Here is a 12,992-nt window from a genome sequence, read left to right on the forward strand (position 1 = left end):
GCCATCTTGGATGAGTTTAAGGGGGCGGGATCTAGGGGTTTATATAGTTTTTGGAAGTGCGGCATTGACTAGATTTTGAAATCCTTTTTTTCTTGGCATTGGTTAGGAGCTCTGGCTGTGTTTTTTTCGTTTTTTGGTGGGGTGGTCTGAGGTACCAAGAACTGTGGCTTTAGGTGGAGCTAGGGCTAGCATAATTTGGAGCTTCGACTTGGAAAATAATTGCGAGTTGAGGAAATTGTTTGGTTTTGTGAATTTTTGGTGACTGGTATTCTTCTGACGTTTTTGCGTGAAGAACAATTGTCTAGGTTAGGTATTGATACATGGGACAATACAGAAGAAGCTATGTAAGACACATAATTGGGGATTTTTGTAAGTTAAAAGAACCGAAAATTGGTAATTGGCTGGAAAGTGATGGAAAATCAAAGAAAAGTGGTGAAGAGAATTTTTGATTTTGTAGAAATTGTGAGTGACATGATACTATTAGAAACTGCAAATTGTTACAACCATAAAGAAACCATTACACAAAAACAATGTGAAAAATCGAAAAGCCGCTCATATCTTACAAAATCATTCTAGCATGGAACTAGCGTTTTTGAGGATCAAGTCCCAGAATTTTGGTCTCTTTTTGTACCATTTTGGAACATCCAAGCGAAATGGCCTAACTCCCCTATCAGATGCCTAAAATGATAGATAAATCTCCTTTGGAAGCTTTGATTCCATGTTTGATTCGGGAAATTCTCACGAAATCATTGCAGGATTGATTGCTGGGCTCAGAAAGTACCAGTTTCAGCGCTAAAACAAAAGAATACCTTGAATTGATGTAACCTAACTATTATAGATTGTGACAAACAGCTTATGTTCATTTCACATAGAAGCGCAAGTGGTTTAGTGGTAAAATCCAACGTTGCCATCGTTGGGCCCCCGGTTCGATTCCGGGCTTGCGCATCTTTTTTATTTTTCATTTTGTTTCTCTGACTTATGTCACAGATATACTGAGATGTTTTTGTCGTTTATCTGTTTTACATTCCAAGTCTAGTTGGTTTTGTAAGGATTATGCTCTTGATGGAATGGAGAATGTAAGAAGGCAAGCCTTTGAAACTAGCCTCGAGTGAAAAACTTCTCAAATTTTTCTATCGAATTTCGATATTGCGTACTTCGATATTGCGTACTTCGATATTGTAGCGCCATTGATTGAAGCCTGGTTTGTTTTGTCAAAGAGATGGGACACACGGTTCATATAACTTTCCACATCTACCTACCAAACCGAGTTAGATCATATTCTTGAAATGGTCATTTTTCATTGTCGAAGTTACGTCTCTGCAAGATATGCCGCCGAGAGACTACAGCTTTAATCCGAAGAACCTTGAGGGCTTCAAATCCATGAAACAAAATTGCACAGAATCAATTTCAGCTTGACCAACTCCAATTATAAATCCAAGATTTGCAAACTCTAGTGCTTGCAATTATTTCATCACTTGTATTTCAAGTTGACCCTTCAATCGAGATATTTGACCTATGATTATAAATATCCAGCCTGTTGATTTTCACAAGAAAGCACTGAATTAGAAAACTTTTATATTAATCACCATACTCTCTGATAACCCATCTCAAACATAAGAGATCCATTTTCAACTCCAAACAGTATTTACGAACCAAACAATAACAAAGAAAAAATGAGCGAACAAAGCGCTGATATAGACTCACAAAGAAAGAAGGATAAATGTTTTACCAAAGTAATTAAAATACTCGAGTTTCCGTTCCAGTTCTCCATATTTTCCAGAGATCTCCACGTGACCTCTCCCTACTCCATACTTAAACACAAATACACACCCAATGGCCTCAATTACCCAGCTTTCGTCTGACTGGCAGCTGTTGGCGACAGAAGCAAAGCGGCGCAACCCCGCGGTGCGTTCTGCGGTCGAAAAAGCACAGAATTTGGCCAAAAATGCCGCCTCTTCTGATACCCTCACCCCAACCTCACCAAATCAACAATTATACGCCTCCCCATTCTTCCTAGCGTTGGAAAGTGGCAACGATCGTTTGATTTCCGCCTCGCTTGTACCAATTGCGCGCTTGGTGGCGCTGAAAGCGTTGACGCAGACGCAAATGACAAAGGTTTTGCACATCTTGAATGCATTTGATCTAGCGACCCATAATATGGACACACAGCTTAAAATCTTGCAGGTTTTGCCTTCTGCCATGCAGAACTATGGCTCTGGTCGCTCTTCGTTTATACAGATTGTAGGAATTTGCGCCAACTTGGCCAATTCGCCGGTAGTAGCTGTAGGAAACGCTGCACTGGCTACACTCCAGCAGATCTTGCCTGCGCCTTTCGAACTGTTGAAAACACATACTTCGGATCCAGATCTGTCGAACCATACCCCCATTTTCTTGCTGCAAGACGAGAAGGCCCAGCCCTTAGCCTTGGATGAATTGGAGTACACCTGTTATAGAACATTCCAGGACCTATGTGCCATTGTGGCGGGCGATGACCTCGACATCTTCGACGGAATGGGAATCAGCGTATCTGCTGCCTTAGAGAACATCGAAAGCATTGTCTCTATCCATCTGGAGGTGTTTTATCAACGCGCCGAGTTGGCATCATTACTTCGTCTTCAAACAGTCCCTGCGCTACTCAAGACGCTCAATTCCTCTCCTCCAGCTGCATATCCTTTGGTGCTCCGTGTTCTCCGTATAGTTCGCCTGCTAGCCATGCGCCAGCTTCCCAATTTGGAGATTGAAATGGAGGTGATTCTTCTGTACGCAAATCATATAATTCTCAATAGCTCTCCGCATGGCGCATCCACTCACCTGGGCCCAACGCTGCAAAACTTAGTTTATCCTCATTGGGAAAAGGTGTTGGCCATGGAGTTGTTCAGACTGCTTTGTTCTAGTTTTGAGTGTGTCCAGTCTCTCTTCGAAACGTACGATAACATGCCCCAGAAAAAGAATGTGCTCAAAGAGATCCTCACTGTTCTCAAAACCTACTTGCTTAACAACTTTTCTTCTATGATTTCCAAAGCTGGCCTTGTGATCCCTAGACCTGACTCTTCAATTCCTGTCATGACTAAGGTCAATTCTCTGATGAAAATTTCGCTTCTTGACCACCTAGAAAAAATTGACGCTCCATCATCCATTCCAGAATACTACTTGGCTGGAATGTTACTCTCCATTCTCCTTGATATCGCAAATGGTGTTGCCAACTTCGTCGAAAGCATGTCACTGAATGTCGACTCGGAAACTATAGAAGGAGAAGTCGAGTTCATTACACTGTTCAACGAAACGGTCTTTTCAGACCTTTTCCAACTCTTTGACATGTTTCTTCACTTTTCGGCGGAGACTCCGTTCTTCGTCGACACTGTAGCTTCTCTACAACGATACACTCATGCCGTTGGATTGCTTGGTCTATCAGATTGCAGAGATCAACTCCTTGTTCTACTCGCAAGATGTGTCATTGTTAACACTGCACCAGAAGCCAAGTCCGAGCAACTGAACTCGTCTAATATACTTTCTTTGGGCGAGTCTATTGTCGAAACCATTAATCAAAAGATCCTGACGCCGCCTTCAACTTCGACAGCCTCTTTTGATAGTAAATCGACGAAACGCTCTTCTTTCGAGTCTTCTCTCGGTTTGAAATCTCGCCAGTTCAATACCCGCCTGATCATCTGTCTTGGTGCACTTCTCAATGTCACAAACTCATTAGGAACTACTCTTGATGCACTGTGGAAGATTCTCTACATTACATTGCAATGGGTTGATTACTTTTTGAACGGACCCGATGACTACAGTGGATACAATAATCAAAATGAAGTCGTGAAGATCGGTCATCCAAATCTTTCTTCACAGGACTTGACCGAACTCAAGACAATGAAATTAAACGAGCTTTCGAATATCCTGAGGTACCAAGAGAGTACAGTTTTGAGGATCTTGAATGTAATCAAAGATCTATTTACCGAAGATAAGGGCATTGAAGCAGGCGCTGCTGGTTTAGAGCCATGTCCTTTCAACAGAAGCTTCTATGTCAAGCAAATGATGCGTTTCACCGAGCTTGAGTACACAGAATTTCTGTTTAGCAAATCTGACGCCCGCCACTTCGTTTCGTCTCTATTCATCGAAACTGCAACGGATAGATCTTTGTCTACACAGTTCCGAGTCCTAATTGCTAGGAACTATGCTACTTTCGTTCTGCAAGTCACATTTCGCGGATTCAAGACAAATGCAGATGACTTGTATCTTGCAGAAAACTTTCTCAAGGACCTCATGTCATTTTTGAATTCTCTTGCTGCGTTAGGGAAACCCACTGATCACTTGATGCTCAATTGTGAGGCTGAAATTCGTCTCATCGTGTTATCTACTCTTCATGACCATATTAATGAGTATGACAACTATTATCAGCAGTTCTGGGGTCTCGTTTTCGAAATACTCAACACCGTGTTTGTTCACTCTTCGGACTCGAGCAGTGGAGAGGACCAAAAGCTTGAAGAGAAAATTCGTCAACTGATTCTGACCGCGTTCAACACGCTTAAACTCATTTTGGATGAGTTCCTCACATCTCTTCCTCTGCAGTATTTTAAGCCACTTATTGACACGCTTTTGAATTTCTGTCAGCAGAACTACGATATTAATATTTCTTTCAGTTCTGTTAGCTACTTCTGGCTTATCAGCGACTGTATCAACAATAAAATGAGCACTGTTGATTCAGATTCTTCTCCTCCAACGTTCCAGGATGTTCATGCTCTAGAACTGCTGCTTGCCGCTGATATCACCGAAAACTCGTATTACAACGAGATGCTTAACACGTATCTCTTGGCGCGCTTAGCTATATTGGCTACCGACTATAGAAGTCAAGTCAGAGAAGGTGCTATTCAGACTTTGTTCCAAATTCTAGATGTGCAAGGGAAAAAACTCAATTCATGGGAGTCGATCTTCAATATTGTTTTCCCAAGATTGCTTGAATGGGATGATCTCAAGCCAGAGATGTCTGCGCTGAAACAAAAAGACTTCATGGTCAGTTTGAACTTAGTCTTGTCTAACTTGGTTTTAATTTACTCCAAATTCATGATGAACTTCGACAAAGAACTGCCAATCACTGAAAGATATTGGACGAGGCTCTTGACATTTCTTTCTTCCATGCTCCGTTTGCGCTGGTGCGAATTGAGTCTCAAGGTATTCCAGACGTATCTGGATTTGCTCATAGCATTCAATTCTTCGAAAACTGTTCCATCGCATGTACGTGCTTCTCTCTTTGACTTCTGGATTAATGCCCCCATAGAGTATGATTTTGTGAATTCTTCCTATCAAGACTCTTTGGTGGCATATTTAGATGGATTGAAACAGATCATTCCCCTCTTCCAGCAGGAACCCGGAGCATTTCCAGTATCGAAGGTATTGAGTAACATTAACAAGTGTGCACGGTACCCTATTTTAAAGCCAAACCAGAAGGATAATGTCAAACCTACCGAGTTGCAGCGCTCAGCAATCGATGGCTTAAAGATGGCCAGTGACTTAATAAAAAGCACGGAAATGGAATCTAGTGTGATTCAGCAACTCGCGCACATCTGTGCTTATCCCTTCGAAACGCGTAGCCGTATCGAAGCAAAGCTCAGCAGCAAATTCGGGGGTAGAATTCAAATCCCAACATTTTTGGCCATAAGTCAGATGGCGTTCGAATTGTACGAAGCAAAGTTCTCTACCTTTTCAAACATGAAAGCGCTATTGACTGAGAGCCGCTTGCAGAAGATCCTCAAGAGTATTCTCTTCCTTCTACACAATAGAGCACAGGGAACTGTCAAAGAAGGCGCAGAGCCTTTGTGGGTCCGGTGTAACCATGTCATTCTAGAGCTTCTCCATCGCTCAATAGATGAGTGTCTTCTGGAATTGCAAGCACAGAGAACAGTGTGGGAGCTTATTGTCGAGTGCATCACGGTCAATTTCGAGGACAGACTCGAAGAAGAAGAACAATACAGTGTACAGCAGTACAAAAATCTTTCTGAAAAAGTCATTCCGGCACTTTTAGGCTGCCCTTACTCGGACCAGGTGGTCTATTTGATGGAGACATTGTACAAGCAGTCGTTCTTGTATGATTTCACGGAGATGGAAGCCGAGCTTTTCAGGACAGAAGACGCGTTCCAGAGTCTCTGCAGATTCGATTTCGACTCGAGTTTTGGCACCACGCAACCGATTTCGATCAAAAACAACCGTGCCATTCGGCTAATGTGTCTCCGGGAACTTTTCAAATTTGCCTCTTCGCAAACTGGAGCCTCGGAAGCTGCAGCCGAAAAATTGCTCCCGCGGGTTGCATTTGCTGTTCGGCGCTTCATTGCAGACAACAGACTCTTGTGTTCCAAGCCATTGGCGCGAATCCAACAGGTAGAAATTCAAATAGTCTTGGACGGCTTAGTTGAAATCCAAGGGTCGTTGAAAGACACCGATCGGAAGCTTTTATCGCGGTTGATTACCGTCTGCATCCCTTTTGGACATAGAGTTGATGGTGTTGACGGTTTATTAGAGACACTCGTTCTGCTGGCGCTTACCATCTGAACGAGATTTGATGAAAGGGTATGATTTTAATTACGATGGAATTATGACATGACAGCTACAAAATGGGTTTTGGCTATTAGTTTTTGGTAGCCGGCTATTGGCTCTTGGCTTTTGGAAGTGGAATAGTGACTAGCACGTCTATATTTAGAGCCACGCCAGAAACTCTATCCCGGCCAATCAGACGCGTGCAAAATAAACCAAAAAAAAAGCGCTCAAAACCATTCCCAAATTTCCCAAAACGGACGCGGCGGCGCCTCCATTTTTACTCTGCCAGAACAGACACATCCAGATCAGAACTCTATATATATATCTGCGCACCCCCTAGTAATCGGCTACCTGCACCACGCTCCTACACACAGTCCCTCATTCATAAATATTCCATCGTCAGAATATTCTGTTCGCCTGAGGACAGACCTTCTTTTCTTCACCGCCAGTAGCACCAGATTTGAACACATCATCGCTGGCCGGCTTAGCACTTCCCTATTCGGCCCGTCTCCCTGTTTTCCTGTACCCGGAGCCGCTCTCCGTTTCCCAATCCGTCGTCTGTACCTATTCATTTCAGAACTTCCCCCCAGAAGCATATCAAATAGAGCCGCTGGTCCCTCCATTTAAGTAGCAAAAAGAATAACACCACTGGACAAGTGCTCGTAACCATTTCAAAACTATATAAGGACCCCATTCTGCTCCCTTTTCAAGTTCACATTCAACCACCCATATTCCCAAAATGTCCGGCTTCAGAAACTCCTCCAGCTACCAGGAGTTCGACACCGAGGCCAACGAAGTGGGCCGCAAGCGGTCGTTGATTCGCCCAGAAAGACAGCGCATGGACAGCTCCCATCCCCGTTTCCACTACACACAAGTAGCCTCGCAACAGGCGAGCCATTTGCGCATTTTGCCCTCCGACACCGGGTTGGATCCCGTGCACAACACCGAGGCTGCCCCATACCATCTGGTGCCCGAGGAGTCCGAAGAGGGCATTCCGTTGATGGCCATCGGCGAAGAAACGCAGCAACAGGGCCGCGAACAGTTCGGCCTCAACGATGAGGGTGATCAGCGTAGATATCTGTACAAGCGGGCGTCGAAAAACGGCAACGCGCTCTACGAGAAGGAGGAACAGAACAAGATCTATTTCTGGAAAGTGTACTGTTACATCATCACGTTCTGGGCGCCTAGTCCGTTGTTGAGACTCTTCGGCATGAAAACCAAGTCGCGCCAGTTTGCGTGGAGAGAGAAAATCGGTTTGATTAGTTGTATTTTGTATATCGGCGCCTTTGTGGCCTACATCACCTTTGGATTCACTAGAACCGTGTGCTCTGCTCCGCGCACCAAGGTCAAGAACGGAGCCGTCAGTACCTCCAATCTCATCATCAACGGCCGTATCTACGACATGAGTCTGTCTCAGCATCCAGGCGCCGCCGGTGTCCCTGCTGGCTCCAATGTGTTGTATCCACCAGTCAACGCTGGTGGCCAAGATGCATCTTTCTTGTTCCAGAACGTCAATGGCCACTGTAGAGATATCATCATGCCCAGAGATAATTGTTCCATTCCTCATGATGACCAGAATTTGGCGTGGTACATGCCATGTCGCGTTTTCTCGCAATACGGCGCTGACTCGCTCAACACCACTGAGGAGTTTTACCAGGGCTGGGCTTGTCACACCTCCTCCGCAGCTAGAGACGCATACTACTCGTTGCAGGTCAGTGGTGACGTTTATTTCACGTGGGACGAGATCCGTAATAGCTCCCGTAACTTGGTCGTATACTCCGGTACCGTTTTAGATCTCGACTTGCTTAATTGGATCCAAACGGACGATTTGACTTACCCAACCCTATTCGACGAATTGCGCGACCAGTCTTTCCGTGGACATGACATTTCGCTCATTTTGTCGGCCTCATCTGATCGCAGGGCTGCACAATGTTTGACCGAGATCATCAGAGTCGGTGTCATCGATTCTGAGACCATTGGTTGTATTGCCTCGCAGGTCGTGTTGATCATCTCTTTGGTGTTTATCTTATCTGTTGTTGTCGTGAAGTTCGTGTTTGCATGTTACTACAAATGGGTGGTGAGCAGAAAGCAAGGTGCCGATATCGTCGACAACAGGACCATGGGTGAAAGAGACCGTGAGATTGAGCAGTGGTCTGAGGATCCTACTGCAGTCGTCTCCGAAAAGGCACGTCATGCCACCGCCAGTCCACAGGTGGGATCCGACTTCAAGCGCGTCAAAACCAACCGTCAAAGTGTTTTCTTCCAGTCCAACCAATCTGCTCAAGACTTGATGGACCTTGCCATCGCTAAACCTGAGACTCCTCCTTTGTTTAAGTACACCACTATGGGAACGCAGGCTGCTGAACGTGCTGCCCGTGACACTCAAATGACTGACCGTCAAAAGAGAGCTATGAAGACCAGATCTGTTTTTGCACACAGCAGACACTCTTCTATGGATTTGCTTGCTAGAAATAGTTTCGGACCTTTCGAAAACATGCCAGAACCAATCTCGACCTTGGGTCATGATATCTGTCATCCCGACGTTGAGCCTCAAAAACCACACACCTTCGAGCCATACGGCTACCCTCTTGTTCACACCATCTGTATGATTACCGCCTACTCTGAGGACGAGGAGGCTTTGCGTACCACCATGGATTCCGTCGCTAACACTGACTACCCTAACAGTAACAAATTGCTAGTCGTCATTTGTGACGGTTTGATCAAGGGATCTGGTAACGACAGATCCACTCCTGAAATTGCTTTGGACCTCATGACTGATTTCTGTGTGCCAAAAGAGGAGGTGAAAGCCCACTCTTATGTGGCTGTTGCGCTGGGTTCGAAACGTCACAACATGGCCAAGGTTTACGCTGGTTTCTATAAGTGCACCCCTAGTGAGGACTCCAACAAACCTCCTCAAAGAGTTCCTGTGATCTTGATTGTCAAGTGTGGTACGCCCGAGGAAGCTGGCGGCCCCAAACCCGGTAACAGAGGTAAAAGAGACTCTCAGATCATTTTGATGTCGTTTTTGCAAAAAGTTACATTTGACGAGAGAATGACCGCTTTGGAGTTTGTCATTTTGGAATCCATTTGGAGAGTAACAGGTATCATGGCCGAATTCTACGAGATCGTGCTAATGGTCGATGCAGACACAAAGGTCTATCCTGACTGTTTGACTCACATGTGTGCGGAAATGGTGAAAGACCCTCTGATTATGGGATTGTGTGGTGAAACCAAAATTGCCAATAAAAATCAATCCTGGGTTACAGCCATTCAAGTTTTCGAATACTACATTTCTCACCATCAAGCCAAGGCTTTCGAGTCTGTGTTCGGTGGTGTGACTTGTTTGCCTGGTTGTTTCTGTATGTACCGTATTAAAGCCCCCAAGGGCAATGACGGCTACTGGGTGCCTATCTTGGCCAACCCAGATATTGTGGAAAGATATTCTGATAACGAAGTGGACACCTTGCACAAGAAGAACTTGCTTTTGTTGGGTGAAGATCGTTACCTTACCTCTCTCATGTTGAAGACCTTCCCCAAGAGAAAGCAAGTGTTTGTGTCAAAGGCTGCTTGTAAGACTGTGGTTCCCGACAAATTTTCTGTGCTTTTGTCTCAGCGTCGTCGTTGGATTAACTCTACGGTACACAACTTGATGGAGTTGGTCTTGGTGAAGGACTTATGTGGTACCTTCTGTTTCTCGATGCAGTTTGTCATTTTCATTGAGTTGATTGGTACTTTGTGTTTGCCAGCTGCCATTTCCTTCACTGTCTATGTGATTATTGTTGCTATCATTTCGCACCCTACACCAATCATGTCATTAGTCCTTCTTGGTATCATTTTCGGTTTACCTGGATGTTTGATTGTCGTCACCGTCTCTTCGCTCAAGTACGTGATTTACTTTTTCATTTACTTGATTGCATTGCCAATCTGGAACTTTGTGCTTCCTACGTACGCGTTCTGGAAATTCGACGACTTCAGTTGGGGTGAAACCAGAACCGTCATTGGCGAGTCCAAGGGTGACCACGGAAACGCTGATGGTGCCTTTGACTCGTCGAAGATTATGATGAAGAAGTGGAGAGAGTGGGAGCAGGAGAGAGTTTCGGACCAGTCTGCATCTATTGCTGCTCCTGGCCCCGTTTGGCACCCAACCAACGTGGAGAACGACACTTACTACTCGGAGGAGTCCACGCTGTCCCCATAATCAACCTTAGCATAACCCCGCGCATTAGTTGCATTGATCTGCAATCGTAAAGTGTCACACACAAAAATGCAGTAAAAGTCGAGTATCGAACTAAATATATATAAATGCATTCATACCAAACATTCTTCAAATGTACAATTGCCTAATACTGCGATTTCGTTCTCTCCAGATTGATTGAGCTAAATGTGGATTAATGAAATGTCAATTGTCACGTCACCGTAGTCTACAAATTGTAATACCGGAATTCATTAAGTAATATGCATTGATTTGATTCTATTGAATATGATTGAATATGATTGAATATGATTCGTATGATACACCCCCGTCTCTATTATTAATTTCTGCGATGCCAGCTCACAGTGGGCGATAGGGTTGCTTTAAGCGTTCTCGTTCTTGCGTCCATCGAGGGTCTCGGACTTCAAACTCAGAGCCGACGAACTGTTTCTGGAGCGGTCGTAACGATCTCTGAACTTTTCCAATCTCCAGGTGATCTTGGGTCTGAGAGTCGAAACGGTGAAGGCAGGGCCGTTGGAAGGGATTTCGTTCAACATTGAATAGATGTGATTATGGGGGAAGAAGTAAAGTAAGTGCAATGGATGAAGGGAAAAAAAGGAGGACCCTGAGATAGCGATAACTCACCCTTTTAATACTTTCTCATGCACATGGGCGTATTTCGATGGCCCCCGTTGTACTGCACACGCAAGAAAGTTAAACGGCAACGTGCATACAGCGGCGTATTTGGTTATGTGCGCTGCAGACAAAGGGCTTGGAAGGAACTCTAAATGGACTGCCTGCAGGAACCATCCAACCGAAAATTCACCCATCGCTGTTGAGGTCACTACCAATTTCCCACCGATGCTCATCTCTGCCGAATTTCGACGCGCGTGACCTGTCCATCCTCTGTCAGCGCCCAACGTTCGTCAGGTTTTGGCGAACATTGTCGTGAGGCCCCTTGCAACCTCCCGAGTTTTACTCCAGTCATACAGGCTTAGTCAGGTTTGCGTCCTTGCCCGAAAAGTTTCTGGCCGAACCTATCCAGAGCCATGCATCAGATCAGCGATCCCCACCCCCGAGCGGTCTGCGAGCACTGGCGCGAGATTCTGATCTGGGCCCTTGTGCTGGTTTGGTCTTGTAATTGCATCTTCAAAGTGGATTCGCAAAAGTTCCATAAAGCAATGACCGTTATGCGTCTATTGCGTCTGATGTTTGTATTTGCAACCGCTGCGGACGCGAGGTCATTGTGACATCTGTGGCATCGCATTCAGAAGACGTTGGTGGATGTCGCAATTTGTATTTGCTTTGAACATGCATCAAACATGCATTGATCTGCGGGTTCAGACGCTTCTATTGGTCTCGCAAATAGGATTTAAGGTATGCAGCATGTGCAGTTGCTTCCGTCTGTGCAGCCTCCTGCCTGCAGCGCGCCCGTTGAGATGTTTCACTCGGTGCTTTGGCCGTTAACGATGACGTAGGGTGATTTATCTCCAGTCTGCCGTTGGATCCAATGATTGGCGTCGGTGTGCGCAGGCTTGGATGTCGATGGGGTAGTCAGCCAGCTTTGGAACCCTGTTGCATGCCGGTCTGGAAACTTCTTTCCCTATCAAATCCCGTTTCCTTGACGACAGCCATGCGTGAGACGCATAATCTTGGCCGCCGATCGAGATCCACGAAACGTGTGCAGAATCTTTCGGCGGGCTGGATTCACGTAGGGGTGGGAGGGGAGATAAGGTCAGAAAAGAAATTAGCGGTTCTTGCAAAATGCCTTAATGGAAGTGGTGATTGTATTGTTAATTAAGGTTTCGATCCGTTCTCTTTTTCGGGTTTTGTTCACCGCTTTGTTTCGCCAGCAGAGCTATGGCTCAGCATTATTCCTCGCTATGTGCGTTGCATGGTGACCGGGTGTATATGTGCGCTTGAAGGACCAGCAGAAACACGTCAAGGGACTCGGGCGAAGCTGCATGGTCGGAAATTGAATTCTTGTTCCGAATTGCTGACCCTTGGCCGCTAAGTCCGTGCATTGATATCTCGATACAACTGTCCCCAATTGAAGCTGACTACACCTTAACTATTCTTACTGTTTCGAATTCGAATACAGCTATGCTTTATTCCGTTTTGCGCCACATTGCGGAAATATTTCTGGGCTGATAAGAGGCTTGCTTTTGGCATGAGCTGCAAATGTATGGTTATCTGATTCATCAGCTCAGAGTTGCATGCTTCTAGAAACAATTTATCAGCATGGACCGATGTTTTGATCTGATGTTTCCAATTT

At 45.2% G+C, this 12,992-nt stretch overlaps 2 protein-coding genes and 1 non-coding gene across 3 annotated transcripts; all 3 read left to right on the top strand.

Moving 5' to 3' along the window:
* Positions 1-874: 874 nt before the first annotated feature.
* Positions 875-945, top strand: PUMCH_005132. Its single transcript has one exon. It is a non-coding gene; the product is annotated as a tRNA-Gly (tRNA).
* An 888-nt stretch (positions 946-1,833) lies between these two features.
* On the top strand, positions 1,834-6,540 carry PUMCH_005133 (uncharacterized protein; the record flags this gene model as incomplete). The annotated part of the gene is made up of 1 exon (XM_063024042.1): positions 1,834-6,540. The coding sequence occupies one exon, from the start codon at positions 1,834-1,836 to the stop codon at positions 6,538-6,540; it is 4,707 nt and encodes a 1,568-aa protein (XP_062880112.1).
* A 724-nt stretch (positions 6,541-7,264) lies between these two features.
* Positions 7,265-10,723, top strand: PUMCH_005134 (uncharacterized protein; the record flags this gene model as incomplete). The annotated part of the gene is made up of 1 exon (XM_063024043.1): positions 7,265-10,723. One exon carries the CDS (start codon positions 7,265-7,267, stop codon positions 10,721-10,723), a length of 3,459 nt encoding a protein of 1,152 aa, XP_062880113.1.
* Positions 10,724-12,992: the final 2,269 nt, after the last annotated feature.

The sequence above is a fragment of the Australozyma saopauloensis genome, chromosome 7 (genome assembly GCF_035610405.1).
Source record: "Australozyma saopauloensis chromosome 7, complete sequence".
Classification (NCBI taxonomy): domain Eukaryota; kingdom Fungi; phylum Ascomycota; class Pichiomycetes; order Serinales; family Metschnikowiaceae; genus Australozyma; species Australozyma saopauloensis.